Raw genomic sequence first — 19030 nt, 5'->3', positions numbered from 1 at the left:
AGAAGTTTGGTATTCCCTTGAAGATAGATATGCTAAACTTTCAAAGTTCAAAGCTTTTGAGCTAAAGACGTCCATGCAGAAAATCCGGAAAGGTAATGATAGTATTGACAAGTATATGGAACGCTTTAAAACTGTTCAGGACCAACTCTTTGTAGCTGGAATTCTTATTCCCGATGATGAAATAGTGAGTTTGATCTTAAATGGGCTACCTGCTGAATATGCAACTATCAGATTGATCATTCGTACTAAGGAATCATCTACATCTCTACCAGAACTTCGTACACTACTCTTAGATGTTGAAGCTGATCTTGATTGAGAACAAAAGATTATTACCTCTGCTCCAATTACTTTAACAGCTGCAAGAAACCAAGACTCTCTTGATCAAGAACAAAAGATCATTGCCTCTGCTCCAATGACTTTAACAGCTACAAGAAACCAAGACTGTCAGCTTTCTAAATCCCATCATGTCAGTGCACATGCTCAAGGATTGTACAACTTGGTTCTCACAAGATATTTTCATCCAAGGAATCAAGGTAAAGGTGGTGGCAGGTACCATCATAACTTTTCTCATGGACCATATCGAAATTATAATTGCTATGCATATAGGAAGTTAGATGTTGGTTCTGTGCAATCTAGAGGATTTATTAATCATTGTGGAAACTCAAAGTGCTACAACACTGGTGGTATTTCCAACAATCTTGGCTCTGCGAAGTCCAAAGACTTGAGGAATTCAAATGGTTGTCATGATTATGATTTTTCTGGTGGAGTTCGTCATCAGAGTGTTTCTTTCCCTGGTGATAATTGTCAAATATGCTCACAATTTTGTCATATTGCTAAAACTTGTCCCCAAAGATCTGCTCCTAGGCAAGTTGTTGCTATTGGTTTTTCTTTACAATGTCAGATTTGCTTCAAGAGGGGTCACAATGCTGCAGAATGTTTTCACAGGCATCACTATGATTTTCAATTACCATCTTCTTCAGAACTTCAAGCTGAGGCTGCTTCCTTCTCCTCTCAACCAAGTATATGTCTACGTTGGCCACATATAATGCTTCTCAGTTACTGCCGCTCATTCCTCCTGGCTGAAGCAAGAATCTTCACTTCTATATAAATCACAACATTTTATTACTATTGCAATCTGATGTTAGTTTCCTACCATCAGCTTGAGGGGGGATGTTAAGGGTAAAAAGGGAAAGTTACTCGTATTAAGTAAATGTAGAAGTATAAAGTAGAAAACAAGTCTGATATATGGTGTGCAAGGTTGTATTTTTTCTGTATCAATATACGAAGCTCTCTCTCTTTTCTGAGTTTTTCATCTTCTTCAATCTTCCTTACAATTCTATCACCCCCTCCTACTCGAGCCGACAGTCAAACTCCGAGTCAACGCTTAAAGGAGGTGAAGTTTTTTTTTTTTTTTTTAAAATTTTTTTTTTATCGAGATCACACGGTTCCTTAAAAAGTTCCTAGGCCCAGAGACTAATCCGTGCCGGGAGATCATGTTAGAACGCTTCCTCCCTCCTAGCCACCAAGAATAGATTGGAATTTAACTCCAATCAGCGTCGGCGGAATTCAAACCAGGGTGTGGGGGTTCCACACCTGGAGATTTTTACCAACTCGACCACAATGCTATAACTGATTTGAGCTGACCGAGTAATAACCCTACTTTTATATGTGATGACGTTCTATTGGCCGGTAGGACAGTTAGTGAAAGGTCTCCCATCAAAAGCAGAACAAATCATATGTGGACTAATCATGTTTCTCAAATAAGACACACACGGCAATTACCAAAAAAATAAAAAAAATAAGACACACTCGGCAGTGGAGAACTACTTGATAATTTCTCGTATTGAAAAGACAAGAAAAAAAATTCTCATTAGAGAGCCAGAGGATAAGTGCAAGATTCTTCAGAGCAAGTGCACCCGTAGTCAAGAAAAGGCAAAGTCGAGAAGTCAAGAATTCGACCAGTCAAGTTACCATTCACTGCCACTGGACATAGGTTTGCACCCGTTTTTTTCCTTGCCCTGTCAACGCTGTTCACTTTTTTCACTGTTTATTATTACTGTTCATCGATTTGTTCACTGTTCATTTTTTAAACTTTCACTGTTCATTTTTTAAACTTTTACCTATATAATCATACATATTAATTATATACCATCAGATCTTCACATCAATTGCAACCAACGGCCAAGATTAATTGACCGTTGGTTTTAAAATTCCAAAAGCCCAATAGATGACTGCCACGTCCCTCCCATTGGCGCTACGCGACAAAAATGGCGTCCCTCCCAGCAGCTCAGCGCCACGCGTCGTCAAGCTGTCGTCCACTTCCCTCCCTTGGCGCGTCGTCGTTTGCTGAGCTCCTCATCACGTCAGCCACGATCAGGCCTGGGCCTAGCTGGCATCTGGGCTTGGTCGGGCAAGAAAATAGTCATGGAATTGACTATTTCTTTGGCTGTAGTCATGAAGGGGTAATGTTTGCCCGGGCAAGAAACAACCGCTGCAAGTGTGTTTCTCCCATGACCGGTCACCACATCAGCTTTTTCTTGACTATGACCAGTCAAGGTGAAACCGGTGCACTTGCTCTCAGTAGTCCCCAATTCAACACATGTTGTCTTTGATAATCGGATTGGTCCATGTAATCTTACTTGGGGACGGTTTTTTTTTTTTTTCGGGCTACATGCACATATAGACATCCTGGTGATTAAAAACAGAGACACGTAATAGTGTCTAACCACACAGTAGTTACAACTGACAAGTTACAACTTACAACATTTAAGTAGAGAGGATGGATTTCGCGGCCAATCATTCCAAAACTGGTGCGGCTGCTTTCCCAATCGATTCAAATCTGACTTACCAAATTGGAGCCCAACATCAGTTCTTGTGATTAACCAAGGTTAATTTCTTCTTCTCTCTTTGGTTGCTCCACTTTATTCCAATCTTAATGTTGCCTGGAATTCTTCAATTATAATAATTCCAAATGATCCATTTCCTTTCCTCATTGCATCTACATATCACTTTCGTTGGGTTATCACTTTCCACAAAACGTATCTGGAATCCAGATTCTGCACTCGCAATCGCTAACTCCCACATTTTCTGTTATGCCCACCATGTGTATGAGAAATGTCCTCTCTGGAAATGCATGATCCAAATATTACTGCTATGTTTACCCAATTCTGCAAAATCCAATTTTGTATTCTATCTTAATTTTTGTATTTATTGGGTTTGGGTCTTAGTAATTCGATACCATGATTTACTTAACTTACAGTCTAAGGAAAATCCTAATTTGTGTTGCATTTGCTGCAGATACTACAGATATAAAAGATTGTGTACTTTTCGAAACTCTCTTCAGAATTGAGTCCGGTGCCGAACATAAGAAGACGGTGAAATGGGAGCCTCCAGTGGGCCAAGGCTTTCTGGAATGCAGAGACAAGTACTTAGTCTATACAGAGGGTTCTTGCGGGCAGCTCGTTTAAAATCTGCTGAAGATCGACACAAGATTGAGTCACTTGTGTCCAACGAGTTCCGCCACAATGCCAAGAATGTAGACCGCAAGAATTTTCTTTACATTGAGTACTTGGTTCGCCGCGGAAGGAAACAGCTTGATCAGCTCAAGAGCCCTGATACTGTTGGATTATCAGCTCTGAATGTGAGTCGTTTCCCACAAACAAAACATCCTACTTATTGAAGTAAGTGATTTATATATTTGTATCTTTTTGTTGAGCTAGATTTAATTTCATCCGTCTTTTAAAAAGAGTAGTGAAGGAAAAAAAAAAATAGTTGATCTGAAACAATATTTAGGAATTCTAAATTGTGCAATATTTGATGGACATGGTCCTATGAGGCAATGTGTATTGATTACCTTCTGGATCATAATAATATCTTACAGTGACTTTATTGATAGTCCGAAAACAAAGGTATATTGAGTGACTTGATATGAACTGATACGGAAAGCCTGAATACTATAGGTAAATTGATGGGAATTGTAAACAAATATTACTTGTGCAGAATGCAGATAGATGAGGATATTACTTAATTCCAATAAACCTAACAGAAAGTTGCATGTAAACAAAAACGTTAAAAAGTTGAGAACTTGGGATGATGATCATCTAATCATTGATTGATTATGATATTTATTCGGCTAGTATTGAATACATTGTGATTGCGTCATCACAGTAAGAAACCTTAAGAACAACTCTAGCAATGTGAGCTCTAGTGTTTGTTATTTCAGTTTCCTTCTGTTTCTCATAGATTATAGAAGTCTAATTGTAATATGATTATGAAACTTTCAACGCTGAAATCTGTGTCAGAGACCATTTTCTCTGTTCTTTGAGTGTGCTGTCGATGTGTCATTGATATGTATATCAACACTTAAACACAAACATCAGGAACCCATGTATGAGGATTTGATATTGCTTGCCCAATTTAGGGTTCTCAACATCAGGAACCCAGGAACCTGGTCTAAATGAAGTGTCTTCTGTCATTTGGCAGTTTCAGTGGAGTTGAGAAACTGTTTGGTTATCGAATTCTAGAAATGCTAATTGTTGGGAGCAGGGTATGATCATAACACCGTTTTCTTAACAGCTTCACAAAATCAGTCTACTGGATGAGGAGATAATGAGTTGAAGCCAAAAGGGATACTATGAATGAGATTCTCTTCAGCAAAACCTCATGTACCTACAACCTCCAAAAACAATGATACCCAGAAGAAGAAAACTTGCTCTTTACATTAGTTACATCTACATACTGGACAATGATTACCAAGGCTTAAAAGAATTGAAGAATTACAAATTAAGCAAATAGAAAACCTCATATCCTTGCAGCGCTAGAAGTTGAGTCATTAGAAGTTACAGCGAAAGATTCTCTACAGTTCTTTATAAGCAGATCCCTAAACTACACCTTCCACAGAATACTACGTTCAAGCCTCCTCACAGAAGAAGTACCCGAATTAGAACTCTCCCCTTCATTGACTAATGAATAGACGTCCCAACCCCCACCTCTCCAATAGGAATAATAAACTGCTGGAACATGAGCAACTTTCCAATGATCTTCTCCACCATCTGGATGTAGTGGCATGATTAATTCATCTGGCATATCGAAAAATTCAAGCAGCTTTAAATTGGTTAAATGTTCAATGCCAGATGGGACCTTCTTCAAGCATTTGCAGCGCTGGATAATTAGCTTTTCTAGACAAGGCATTGCTCCCTCATCTATGGTTACCCATTGTAGTTCATCCAATTTATCAATACCTAATAACTTCAGACTTGGAAACCCTCCTGCCTCAAAATGCAAGCTTCCTCCATCATAAACTTGTAGCAGTTCAAGATGTACCAGGTTTGGCAAACCCTGAAGATGTACTAGAGGATCCTCCTTCAACCGACTCCATTTTAGAAACAGTCTGACCAGGTTTTGAAGAGAAGAAATCCAGTGTGGTAACTTTTCTAAACGACCTGTCAAGTAGAGTCGCTGAAGAAATGGAGGAGCACGAGAAATGTGGCTAAGATCAATTATCTTGTCCTTCTCTGTTGAAGATACAGAGAACGAGCGAAGATTGGTCATATTTTGGACGGACGAGCATAAGGTGGCCCCATCTTCTTTTCTCAACTTGAAAATGCCTAACCTCCTTAGTTGGTTCATTCTCCCGAGCTCTGCCATTAAAGCACCATTGTCTTGATTTGCCTCTATAAAGCAGAGCTTTTGGAGCAATTGCAAGCCACATATTCCTGCAGGGACCTTAACTCCTTTTCTGGCATTGAAGCGTGCATATGACTCAACCTCATAACGATACACCAGGAGATGACGAAGTCGCTTGAGATTCAAAATCTCAGAAGGTAATTCAACAACTTGCGAGTGTTTAAGATCCAAGGTCTCTAGGTTTTGTAGCTTCTTGATGGAGCCTGGAATTTGTTTCACCTTTGTATGCCTCAAGCTAAGAAACCTGAGAAGAAGAAGCTTGACAACCTCTCTTGGAAACATATCCAGATGTGCACCTTGTAAGTCTAATACTGTAAGCAGCTGAACACCTGTAGGAAACAATTTTGGTATGGGAAAATCAGTAAGTGAATCTTCTACCCCAAAAATGAGCAAAGAACGAAGTTGAGACGGTGTCCTCTTTCGATGTACATTCTGCAGTGTGTTAACTATTGATAGTCGTCGAACTTTCTCAGACCACATTGTACCGTGCTCTTTTTCTATTGCTGCAAAATTTTGCTCTCTAGACTTCAAAATGACAATCTCCCGTAAAAGATCATGGATGCGATATGATTTAACTCTCCCATCAGTTGATGTTTCTGCTGCTTGAATCAGGCTTCTGTCCAATAACTCTCTAAGGTAACTCTCTGCAACTTCTTCTGGTGTCCTTCCCTCTTTTCCAATAACAAATCCTTCAGCTAACCATAACCGAATCAATCTCATATGCTCAATTTTGTAGAGATCAGGAAATATGCTCAGATACAAGAAACAAGATTTCAGATGGTATGGTAAATCACTGTAACTGAGATACAGCAATTTTTTCATGTTGTCAAGTTGATCATTTCCTTCTATTTCAGCTCCAAGACTGCCAGAAACAGCAGCCCAATCATCCACATTTCTCTTGTCTTTTAAAGCTAGTACAGCGCTGATGGCAACAATTGCAAGGGGCAGTCCCCCGCATTTCATCAGGATGGATCGACAAATTTCCTCCAAATTTGGAAGGCATGAGTTCCCCTGAAATGTCTTCCTGCAGAACAGAGTCCATGAATCTTCCGGAGATAAGGGCTCTAAACGGTAGAACATGTCATGGTTCCCCAAGCAAGAGGCAGAGGCTACATTAACATTGCGAGTAGTGAGCATTACTCGACTACAACGATTGTTGTTTGGCATTGCATGATTGATGGCCTCCCAGTCGGGTATATGCCATATATCATCCAGAACAATCAGGTACCTGCTATTCTGCAGCAACTTTTTAATCCTCTCTCTTAGCTGGTTGTCATCCATGGTTTCAACTTCTTCATCTTCAGGAACTGGTTTCCTGATAACTTTGAAGATTTTATTGATCATGTGTCTTAGGAGCTGACTTATCTTGAACGATCGAGAAACAGTGATCCAAGCATGTACCTTGAAACGTTTCTGAACTTTTGGATCCTCGTACACTTGCTTTACCAAGGTAGTTTTCCCCAGTCCTCCCATCCCAACTATTGGAACCACCTGGCGTCCAGAGTCTTCATTCATAAGCAACTCAATCAGTTGCTTTTTGCGCTCGCCAATTGCCACAAGATCAGCCTCTTCCAGTAAAAGGGCATCCCCTTGACCAAATTTGTTGTGCTGAACTAGCCGAGCAGAGCTGGAGCCAGCTTGGTCAACGAGTGTATATCTCTCATGTCCCTCGGAGAGGCTTTTCACTTTTGAGTTTATTCTTTGAATATCATCAGAAATTTGATGGTGAGCTTTCCATTTCTTGATGATGCAAGACAGCTTATGAAGGGAAGCTCGGAATCCATGACCGTGATCGTGTGAATGGAAAAGCCTGAATTTATCAAGGGCATCCTCCATTTCATGAGCTACATCTCTGACTTGTTTTACCCACACTTTGAGCTGAGGATTGCTGTCTTCCTTTGCATCAGCTACCCTTAAGAAGGCCTTGATGCGCTCCAATTCATCAACCAAGTCCTCAACCTGTTCTCGGATCCCTGACAATAGTTTCGCCTCTTCTTCTAGTAATGTTGTGAGCCTGTCAACCAAAAAGGTGACTACACTTTCTGCCATTCTTTGCCTGATAGCACTTGCAGGTTTGTGTTTCTGAAGATAGATAATATATTTGTGGGAGGAGAGAAGGGTTTTATGTGTTATTTGAGTTGATATTGTTGAATGATCTTTCATGGTGTAGCTTTCTCTTTTTTAAAGGTTTTGTAGAAACCATCTACATCAGGGTCAACTGGAGGTTTTGTTGAAACCATCTACATAAGGGCCAACTGGTGCAAACATGTTACAAAGAGAATTCCAGTTGCCCAATACACCAGTATACTTGGTATCCAATCGTTTTTAAATACCAAAGAAATAGTTAAGATGCTGAATTTGATCTTATACACCCGTATATTCTCCAACTTCTCATTACATTGTACTTTCCTCACTCTAGATTTCTTGTAAACTACCGGGCAAGTTTTCTCAGAACCCATCTAAACATTCCCAATCTTGCACAAAGTTAATAAGTAATCGAATAGTAGGTTTGACCACTGACCCAATCCTCTTCTGAATTAGGAACTAATCAAAATAACGAAGTTACTTAACTGAGAATACAACTGACTTGTTGCCACATATCATAACGCTTTAGCTAAGCTTTAGAATAATCGAATGAGTTTTGTCCCTTTCAAATCAACCTTGACAGTCAAACCCATTCATCTGGTACCATCTTTTTTCTGCAGCTTGATACTTTTACAGAACCACATAAAAAGCACTTGTCATTAAATCTAGACCCGTTTGTTCAGAAGCCAAAACCAAAGTCCCAGTACAATGGCAAAATGTTACTGGGAATTTGCTCAGTTTTGTAATTATGCCTTTCTCAACTGTAAGTCTTGCTAATATAGATCAGTAACATTGATGTTCATTATGTTTGGATTTTCTAAGCATTTTTTCTCCTTTTGACATTTGGAGAGTTGATAATATCAGGGTTGTTCTTCTTCTTTTTTTTTATTCTTTTTTTTCTGAAATGCTTCTACAATTACTACTGGTAAGAGTCGGTGACTATCTCAGACCTCAAGCCAAACCTTCCAACCATCGACTCCAACAGGAACCAGACTTCCTCAATTCTATCCGCACCTTCACAAACAGAACCCCAAGCCAATCAAACTTAAAATCCTAATTGGTAAACAGTTCGGTAACTTTATTTTAGAACTTACATGGACCAGTGCAGGATCAGGATATATTGTATAGTTTTTCAACTGCTTCCTAAATTAGCCCCCTCAACTAGGAAACTATAAGGTGAAGCCAAATTGCCAAATGTAAAATGGAAACTCACTCTATATTCTATAATTGTTACGACAAGAAAAACTACAGTAAAAGATTCAGCTACTAGCAACTTTAAAAGATTAACCATATCTTGGATAAGAGAACTATTTGGAAGGCATCAAAAATAGAAGAAATTAAACAATTTGGATAGGTGTAGTGGTAGAAGTTCAGTCCTTGCTCAGATCTTGCTTCCAGGACTCTTCGCAGTTGTTTAATATCAGAACCTTATAACTATGCCTTCCATAACATATTACGTTCGAGCCTCCTCACGGCAGAAGTACCCGAATTAAAACTCTCCACATCATTGACTAATGAGTAGACATCCCACCCATCATCTCTCCAATAGGAATGATAAACAGCTGGAACATGAGCGACTTTCCAGTGATCTTCTCCACCATCTGGATGTAGTGGCATGATTAATTCATCTGGCATATCGAAAAACTCAAGCAGCTTTAAATTGGTTAAATGTTCAATGCCAGACGGGACCTTCTTCAACCATTTGCAGCGCTGGATAATTAGCTTTTCTAGACAAGGCATTGCTCCCTCCTCTATGGTTACCAATTGCAGTTCATCCAATTTATCAATACCTAATAACTTCAGACTTGGAAACCCTCCTGCCTCAAAGTGCAAGCTCTCTCCATCATAAACTTGTAAAAGTTCAAGATGTACCAGGTTTGGCAAACTCTGAAGATGTACTAGAGGATCCTCCTTCAGCCGACTCCATTTTAGAAACAGTCTGACCAGGTTTTGAAGAGAAGAGATCCAGCGGGGTAAGTTTTCTAAACGCCCTGCCAAGTATAGCCGCTGAAGAAATGGAGGAGCACTAGAAATGTGGCTAAGATCAATTATCGTCTGTTTCCCTGCTGAAAATACAGACAACGAGCGAAGGCTGGTCATATTTTGGACGGATGAGCATAAGGTGGCCCCATCTTCTTCTCTCAACTTATAAATGCCTAACCTCCTTAGTTGCTTCATTCTCCCAAGCTCTGCCATTAAAGCACCACTGTATTGATTTGCCTCTATAAAGCAGAGCTTTTGGAGCGATTGCAAGCTACTTATCCCTGCCGGAATCTTAACTCCTTTTCTGGCATTAAATCGTAAATATGACTCAACCTCATAACGATAAACCAGAAGATGACGAAGTCGCTTGAGATTCAAAATCTCAGCTGGTAATTCAACAACATGCGAGTGTTTGAGGTCCAAGGTCTCTAGGTTTTGTAGCTTCTTGATGGAGCTTGGAATTTGTTTCACCTTTGTATGCCTCAAGCTAAGGTACTTGAGAAGAATAAGCTTGACAACCTCACTCGGAAACATATCCAGATGTGCACCTTGTAAGTCTAATACAGTAAGCAACTGAAGACCGGTAGGAAACAATTTTGGTATGGGAAAATCAGTAAGTGAATCTTCTATCCCAAAAAGGAGCAAAGAACGAAGTCGGGATGGTGTCCTCTTTTGATGTACATTCTGCAGTGTGTTAACTATTGATAGTCGTCGAACTTTCTCAGACCACATTGTACCGTGCTCTTTTTCTATTGCTGCAAAATTTTGCTCTCTAGACTTCAAAATGACAATCTCCCGTAAAAGATCATGGATGCGATATGATTTAACTCTCCCATCAGTTGATGTTTCAGCTGCTTGAATCAAACTTCTGTCCAATAACTCTCTAAGGTAACTCTCTGCAACTTCTTCTGGTGTCCTTCCCTCTTTTGCAATAACAAATCCTTCAGCTAACCATAACCGAATCAATCTCATATGCTCAATTTTGTAGAGATCAGGAAAGATGCTCAGATACAAGAAACACGGTTTCAGATGGTATGGTAAATCACTGTAACTGAGATACAGCAATTTTTTCATGTTGTCAAGTTGATCATTTCCTTCTATTTCAGCTCCAATACTGCCAGAAACAGCAGCCCAATCGTCCACATTTCTCTTGCCTTTTAAAGCTAGTACAGCGCTGATGGCCACAATTGCAAGGGGCAGTCCCTCGCATTTCATCAGGATGCATCGACAAATTTCCTCCAAATTTGGTGGGCATGACTCTCCATGAAATGTCTTCCTGCACAAAAGAGTCCATGAATCTTCCAGAGATAAGGGCTCTAAACGGTAGAACATGTCATGGTTCCCCAAGCAAGAGGCAGAGGCTACATTAACATATCGAGTAGTGAGCATTACTCGACTACCACGATTGTTGTTCGGCATTACATGATTGATGGCATCCCAGTCCGGTATGTGCCATATACCATCAAGAACAATCAGGTACCTACTATTCTGCAGCAAATTTTTGATTCTCTCTCTTAGCTGGTTGTCGTCCATGGTTTCAACTTCTTCATCTTCAGGAACCGGTTTCTGGATAACTTTGAAGATATTATTGATCATGTGTCTTAGGAGCTGATTTATCTTGAATGATCGAGAAACAGTGATCCAAGCATGTACCTTGAAACGTTTCTGAACTTTTGGATCCTCGTAGACTTGCTTGACCAAGGTAGTTTTCCCCAGTCCACCCATCCCAACTACTGGAACCACCTGGCGTCTAGTGTCTTCCTTCATAAGCAATTGAATCAGTTGCTTTTTGCGCTCGCCAATTGCCACAAGATCAGCCTCTTCCAGTAAAAGGGCATCCCCTTGATCTAACTTGTGGCGCTGAACCAGACGAGCAGTGCTGGAGCCAGCTTGGTCAACAAGTTTGTATCTCTCATGTCCCTCGTAGAGGTTTTTGACTTTTGAGTTTATTCTTTGAATACCAGCAGAAATTTGATGCTTAGTTTTCCATTTCTTGATGATACAAGAAAGCTTATGAAGGGAAGCTCGGAATCCATGACCGTGATCGTGTGAATGGAAAAGTCTGAATTTATCAAGGGCATCTTCCATTTCATGAGCTACATCTCTGACTTGTTTAACCCGCACTTGGAGCTGAGGATTGCCGTCTTCCTTTGCATTAGCTAAGAAGGCCTTGATGCGCTCCAATTCATCAACCAGGTCCTCGACCTGTTCTCGGATCCCTGACAAGAGTTCCGCCTCTTCTTCGAGTAATGTCGTGAGCCTGTAAACCAAAAAGGTGACTGCACTTTCTGCCATTTCTTTGCCTGATAGCACTTGCAGGTTTGTTTGTGTTTCTGAGGATAGATAATATATTTGTGGTAGGAGAGAAGAAAACTTTGTATGTGGTATTTGAGTTGATATTGTTGAATGATCTTTCATGGGGTAGGCTTCTTCTGTTTTTAAAGGTTTTGTGGAAACCATCTACGTACATCAGGGTCAATTGGTGCTACACATGTCACAAAGAAAAGTGCAGTTGCCAAACATACTAGAATACTGGTATCCAATAGTTTTTGAAAACTAAAGAAATAGTCAAGGGTCTAATTAATATACCTGTATATTCTCCAATTTCTCATTACATTGTACCTTCCTCATTCTTGATTTCTCCCTGTAAAGTACCAGGCAATTTGTCCCAGTAGCTATCTAAACATTCCCAATCTTGAATAAGTAAATACGTAATTGAATAGTAGGCTCGACTATCATAACTGACTTGTTGCCACATATCATAATGCATGCAATCTGAAAGAAAAGGACTCTGAATTCCCTTGCATCATCACCTTTAGCTAGGCTTTAGAATATTCGAATCAGTTTTGTTCCTTTCAAATCAACGTCGGCAGCCAACACCCATTCATCTGACTTGGTCTGTCTTCCAGCCATTTACATAAGAAGCCAAAACCAAAAACCCAGTTTCCCCTAGTGAACAACACGCGTTAGTAATGGTAACATTGGCAAAGTGTTACTGAACGTTTGCTCATTTGGGTAATTATGGCTTTGGCAACAGTAAAAGTTTTGCTAATGGGTCGGTTAACATTGATGTTGATTATATAATACTTGTTGTTTCTAGAACTTGACTTTTCAGCACTCAAAAATACTTACAAGTAACAAGACGTTACCAAGTACATGACTAGTGTGGACATATATATATGTACTACAACCTCAATGTTTTATTCATGATCTTGCGTACAGAAGGACTCCTCTTCAATACCCAGGAAGAAAATACAGACTTCTCTTTCGGAACAAGGTGGTCCTTAACTTTGATCTCAAATCTAAACCTAAGGCTTAATTTACAAATGTATTTCCTTAATTTCTCTGTCGAATCTAAAAATAATTTATCATCTCAGCGTACTCAACCGTGTTAAATGTCAAATGCTCAATTGTAATTTTCCTCACAAATGTTTGTGAGACATATCATCAAACACATGGCGTGCGTGGCCACTCAACGGCTTTGTTGACAAGAATGAAAGGCCAAAAGAGAATGAAAGATGCGCCAGGAAGCGTAAGGCATTCAGGAGACGATATTCGTTACGAAACTAGTGAACTTCCCAGAAGATGGAAGATGGAAGATGGAAGATAGAAGATAGAAGATGAATGAGCATACCTCATAGTCTTTTTCATGGAAAATTGGAAATGATGGCCTATCAGACCTTTACTCCACAGAGCTTCTTCACATGTCACAGCCAAGTAGATATTAGATTTGGGTGAAAATGAGCTAAACCCGAAACTGACTGTGAGGCTGACAGGGAGAAAAACCGATAGGGGTAAAGGTACAGTTTTACCATAGAAAGAGAATGGTTTGTTTTACCGTCACCTTCATACATCTTTGTTGGTTAGTGTGATATCAAGTTGACCAAAAAAATAAGTTGACATTTTAGCACAAAATTCCAATAAATGCAGTCTGTTTCTACTGTTCTCCCTTTTCTATTGTTTTGTGAGTTAAGAACTATCTATTTTAATCATGTTTGTGATCCAACCCTTCATCATTATAATAACCATGATTATATAATCCTATGTTCTGTGAGTTGACAACTATCTATTATAATCTATAGTCTGCCAAGCTACTGTAGGTGTAAGTTTATTGCAGGCAATTTGTACAATAAAACATATTGTTGTTGTGGAATTTGTAGATTAAGGGCAGTTTGATGAAAGGGGGTCTATGCAGTTATAATTTTTGAAAATTCATATACAATTTTGTTCATATTTATATCCAGGGACTGTCTTTTATGTTCTTTTTCTAAATGAAATACTCTGTTAGCACTTCTGTATGCATACCACTAAACTTAATGTCACTATATACAGCTTTTAGAGCATTATGACCAAGTAGTTGGAGTGAAATAAGTGAAGCATATACTCTGCATTTTTATGTTAAAGGGCAATTGATTTGACGTAGCTGTTTATTCTCACTGAATTCTGAAGCAGGTTCCAAGTTATCAGAAGAAGAGGCAGAGAATAGAAAGGTATAATAATTACAATGGAGCAAATCTGAACTCTGAAGTCTGAACCAATTGTCTACTATTACTTTTTTACCTCTCTTGGATTTTGTTGCAGCAAGTAGATACACTCGGTACTACTTACTGTTTGATGCACTGTCCCAAAACAATAAGGCAACTTTTACTAATTCAATTCAACTGCGTCCTAATTTATGAAAATTTCCCAAAATGGTTTTTACTGGAACAAATTCTTAAGCCTGGAGTTTACTCCAAATTTGGAAAATGTTGAAGGAGTAGTCATGATTAAGTACCGTAAATACAGAAATCAATGACAACAAATGAATGTGAATTTGGTGCATTTCTAATTGGCAATAACTATAGTCTACCACCCCCTGATTGCATCGGATTACCTTACACAACTAAATAAACTTACTTCAGTTCTACTATAAATATCAAATTCTTTCCAAAACGTTGGAATACATATTTTTAGATAAGAAAATTATAGTGTACTGAATTTTAATTAATCTGATTTGAATTAGCATCTTATGTCTACAAACGAACAGCAATTCCAATTCTGATATGGTTTTTAAAATTCTGTTCATTTCTTCGGCATCTTTTCGTTTCGGTAGCAGTAATTCTTAAGCTTTCATGGGGAAGTTAACAAAGTTTATTTTTGTTACCATTTTCAGTTTGTTATTGTGGAGCTCTGATGTTGTTAATGTTAAACAGCGACAAGCGTGGCCCGTGGTCCACCATTGTACCGATATTGTCCCAACTTAACCACCCGATAGGTGTTGGGTTTTAATCACAAAAGGTCTCGGTACAATTGGGTGAGATCCACCCACTTATAAGTTATATTTTATTTGTCACTTTTCCAATGTGGGATCTTTCCTCTCCAACACGCCCCCTCACGTACAACCTAGCTCTAGGTTTGCACGTGAAATTAATTAATCCAATTCCCACTTTGGAAATTGGGACACAAGCCTCATATCAGAGACTTGGTCAATACAATCCAAGGCCCACATCGGACACTTGGTAACAATCCGATCGGAATTTTTTCCGATGGCAATATAAGGAACCCAAATTCGGGCCCATTGGAGAGGGACCCGCTCTGATACCATGTTAAACAGCGACAAGCGTGGCCCGTGGCCCACCATTATACCGATACTGTCCCAACTTAACCACCCAATAGGTGTTGGGTTTTAATCACAAAAGGCCTCGGTACAATTGGGTAAGAGCCACCCACTTATAAGTTATATTTTATTTGTCACTTTTCCAATGTGGGATCTTTCCTCTCCAACAGTTAAGTGAATACTATGTAAATGAAGTGGTTGTTGAACATTTGAAATTGAATTCATTGTCATTTATTTATGTGGTTATCTATGGCATCAGATACGTTGCATGGTTTGTTTGATTTTGCATTCAATCTTATGAATTTTTTTTTTAATGTCCAATTTATTCTGATTCATTCTTCTTCTAGATTTACAGGTGGGGAGTAACATCCTTCCAATTCTGAAAGTCCTCCATGTACATACTGAAACGAAAAGATTTTCCCTTTTTTCCCTTTGGAGAAGAGCATGACAGGGGAGAGCTTAGAGATGTATAATGGGTATTTTTCAGCCCTTCGCCTCCTTTCATATGAAAACAGTCACAATAGCCTTTTGCTTATTTTATGTTTAAATTACTCATCCTCTACTTTTCTTTTTCTTCTTTTTTAACTCAGTGCTCATTGCTCCTTCCAAACACAGAACATGGGGTTGAAGGCCGGTTACTTTTTTTATAGTTTAGTTAGCAGCAAATCTATAATTTAGAGTTGTGATATGTTGGAAGGGTGGAGTAGCATAGAGGCACAGTGTGTTGAAGTTACAAAGGAACTTTAATCACTTTTGGTGTAATTACACAGGTATCTACACTGAGCCTAAATCCCTGATTACAATAAGTAGCTAGAGAACATCCTGAAATACTATCTGGAGTCTCTACTAAACACTTGTACTCAACAAAGCACCAACTAGCAAGGAGCGCTCTACTGGCGACTCTATTTGCTTTAACTGCTTTAACGCAGCGGTGACACAATAGAAAGATAACTTCGTCTGTAACTCGATTACAGCAAAGCATAACTACCATACGCACAGCTTTCCTATCATGATGCCACTGGAAACAACATCCAGTGACACTTAGTTCCACTCTGCTACTAGGAGGCAGCGATCGTTTGCAAGTGCAAGGAACTCGCCACCTACCTAGAGCAAAACAGGCACACAAGGTGCAAAGACTGGCACATAGGCCATTGGCTCCAACCAGAGCACGGTTGGAGCTTATTTCTGACAAAGCAAAAACAGAAACACTGCAAGTAACTAAAACACTGAAGACAACAACAACAAATAAAAACAAAGAAAAGCCCAAGCAGCATGGCCCAGACACAAATACCCGGCCCAACCACCGCTCACCACAAACAACTAGCGCCGCCGTCCACCTAGCAAGCGGCCAGCGAGCACCACCGTCTCTTCGCCTTGCACTGGATCGCCGCCGCAACGCATCCGAACGCCACAGCACCGCCACCCCACAAAGCCGACCGTCCCAAAACCTGGCCGACGTCAGAACCCAGATCTCAGAAAGACGCAGACCCACTGTGGGCTCATCTCTACCACGAGATCGAATACCCAGCCACTGCCAAGCACCCAGAACCGGCCGTGACGCCCGAAGCCTCCGCCGCTGCTCCATGTCCGGTCTCACCCACGATCGGAGAAGAAGAGATCCAGATCGCTCTTTCCCGTCCGAGATGCAGCCGCTATCCTCCATCTCTGATCCAGTCCTCCGCCATAGCACCCAAAAACCCGAGCAGATCACGATCGATCTACCCCCACAGAGCTCAAGCACCCGCACACCAAAACCAGGACCGCAGCACCGCCATGGTACCACGCCGCAAGACAGATCCACCATCCCCTCCCGGACCGGAACGCAGCGGCTGGAGCGCCGGTGGCGTTCGGTCGGGAGAGGGCTCGCTTGAGTTTCCTTTTTTTCTTTTCTCCGAGCGTGGGGCGCGTTCTATTGAAAGGTATAACTTAGAATGTCCCCCCCCCCTTGTATTCAACAATTTCTTTAATTAAGGCTATCAAGGCTTGAGGGCTGCCGCACCGCCTTTTTCTAAAAAAAACACAGGTATCTACACTTTGGTGAAGTGCTTAGGCTTAGATTATAGGGACAATATCTTGACATTTCTGTATGAGGGAATAAATTTTGATCAGCTACCATCTCTAGTTTGCAAAGAAATTGAAATGTATACGAAGCGTAGAACTATGATTTTAGGGTCTTGATATTTTTCTTCTTTCTACAAGCAAGAAAAAGCAATGAAGATACAGAAAGAACAAAGCATATGAAGTTGTCAGATACTCAAAGTGGGGAGATTGCCTCCACCAATATGGCAATCTTTTGTACTGAAATCACATCTACCATTTTGTGATGAGATAATGGTTACATATATTGCATATAGAATGCAGCTTCTAGAACTGAGTAGACACAATATCACCTAACTCATAAATAATTTTGCTTCATTTTATTACATCTATCTTTCATTTTGTTTTAGCATAGTTAATTTGTTTTTATTATTCAAACCACACTAAACTACAAAGTTCTTAAAAAATAACAAGTACTACAACTTTTTACCCCGCAGCACCGCGCGGGTTCTTTCTCTAGTGCTCTTCTGTTGTTCAAATATCTAGTTTATATCTTAATGTTCTTGAAGGATTCCAGATCTTATACATCTTGGTTTGAATGGAAAACTGTGTTATTTTTTTTTCCTCCAATCAGGTAGATAACGGTAGGTTTGACGTTGGTTTGAGAAGAAAAAACCCAAAACATGAAACAAGATGATGTGACAATGATCTGACCATTGAAATATTTCAATGACTAGGATTTTATAAAATTCATAACTTCATAGACATAGTCAATGTAGAGGAGCTCAATCTGTGACGTAGCTCTGTATACTGCAGTATGGTGTTTAAGCTTAATGAGCTTGAACACTTGCTAGCTAGCTCATAAGAGATAGAACAAGGATGCAACAGAAAAATGAACAAGTATGCGTTAGTGCAAGCGCTTGGAATAGATTAATTCCACACTTTTTGATGAACTCCCCTCTCTATATTCATGCCCAGCCGTGTTTGAGGTTTGTGATATTCTCTTTTTCCCCGAAGCATCAAGTCCAGCAACCAAGAAGCCCATATAGGCATCTACAGATTTAAGACAAATTGGGTCCAAACATTAGAAGCCCAAAAACATAAAATACTCTATATAGCCCAATCCAGCTTGGTGAACTCACCACTATTGGACCCTGTTGCCGCTCGCCTTACTTCCAATTGGAAAAAGCGCCCAACGCAAATCAATGTGAAAATTTCATTCCAGAAATGTAAGGTACGTCATTTTCAGTTGTACGCGTGTCTCCATCAATCCATCATGACTGAAGTTCATCATCAAGCTACTACCGGCAGCAGAAAGTGATCGATGACCACTACTGCATGGGAAGCATTAAAGTCTCGTTTGGTTCACGGAAAGGAAAGTAATTTCTTTATCTTTTCCATAGGAAGGGAAATAAAATTTCCTAACAACTTTCCATTCCGATGTTTGACAACGTAAGGAAAATTATTAAGAAATTTGTTTTTTTTTTTTTTAGCTGAAGCAAAAAGAGGCATGCCCCTTACTTGAATTTAATAAAAGAGTAAGAAGAAAAAAAGGAACATAGGTGTTTGGCTCCAATTTTGCTGCAGCTGGTCAACAGTCTCTTTTCTGCGCGGGCGTGCCAGCACCGTTCGGGTGCGGTCGTC

General features: G+C 39.9%; 3 protein-coding genes across 7 annotated transcripts; 1 reads left to right on the top strand and 2 right to left on the bottom strand.

Moving 5' to 3' along the window:
* The first annotated feature begins 2722 nt into the window (after positions 1 to 2722).
* LOC133743647 (succinate dehydrogenase assembly factor 1, mitochondrial-like) lies at positions 2723 to 4714 on the top strand. Of its 4 annotated transcripts, none has more exons than XM_062171642.1 (3): positions 2723 to 2887; positions 3298 to 3640; positions 4576 to 4704. In XM_062171642.1, exons 2-3 carry the CDS (start codon positions 3380 to 3382, stop codon positions 4615 to 4617), a joined length of 303 nt encoding a protein of 100 aa, XP_062027626.1. In that variant the 5' UTR covers positions 2723 to 2887; positions 3298 to 3379; the 3' UTR covers positions 4618 to 4704. The 4 variants fall into 4 exon arrangements, with proteins under 4 accessions (XP_062027626.1, XP_062027629.1, XP_062027628.1 ...); XM_062171645.1 differs by having other exon boundaries at positions 2725 to 2887; positions 4483 to 4619; XM_062171644.1 differs by having other exon boundaries at positions 2726 to 2887; positions 3298 to 3680; positions 4576 to 4714.
* A 169-nt stretch (positions 4715 to 4883) lies between these two features.
* LOC133743646 (disease resistance protein RPM1-like) lies at positions 4884 to 7986 on the bottom strand. The gene has a single exon (XM_062171641.1). It carries the CDS (start codon positions 7846 to 7848, stop codon positions 4885 to 4887), a length of 2964 nt encoding a protein of 987 aa, XP_062027625.1. The 5' UTR covers positions 7849 to 7986; the 3' UTR covers position 4884.
* A 1039-nt stretch (positions 7987 to 9025) lies between these two features.
* On the bottom strand, positions 9026 to 12210 carry LOC133743645 (disease resistance protein RPM1-like). Of its 2 annotated transcripts, XM_062171640.1 has the most exons (2): positions 11407 to 12210; positions 9026 to 11319 (listed from the first exon to the last, which is right to left on the bottom strand). In XM_062171640.1, the coding sequence occupies exons 1-2, from the start codon at positions 12169 to 12171 to the stop codon at positions 9205 to 9207; spliced, it is 2880 nt and encodes a 959-aa protein (XP_062027624.1). In that variant the 5' UTR covers positions 12172 to 12210; the 3' UTR covers positions 9026 to 9204. The 2 variants fall into 2 exon arrangements, with proteins under 2 accessions (XP_062027624.1, XP_062027622.1); XM_062171638.1 differs by having other exon boundaries at positions 9029 to 12210.
* Positions 12211 to 19030: the final 6820 nt, after the last annotated feature.

The sequence above is a fragment of the Rosa rugosa genome, chromosome 4 (assembly GCF_958449725.1).
Source record: "Rosa rugosa chromosome 4, drRosRugo1.1, whole genome shotgun sequence".
In the NCBI taxonomy this organism is placed as follows: Eukaryota; Viridiplantae; Streptophyta; class Magnoliopsida; order Rosales; family Rosaceae; genus Rosa; species Rosa rugosa.
This window is presented reverse-complemented; position numbering and strand designations above follow the sequence as displayed.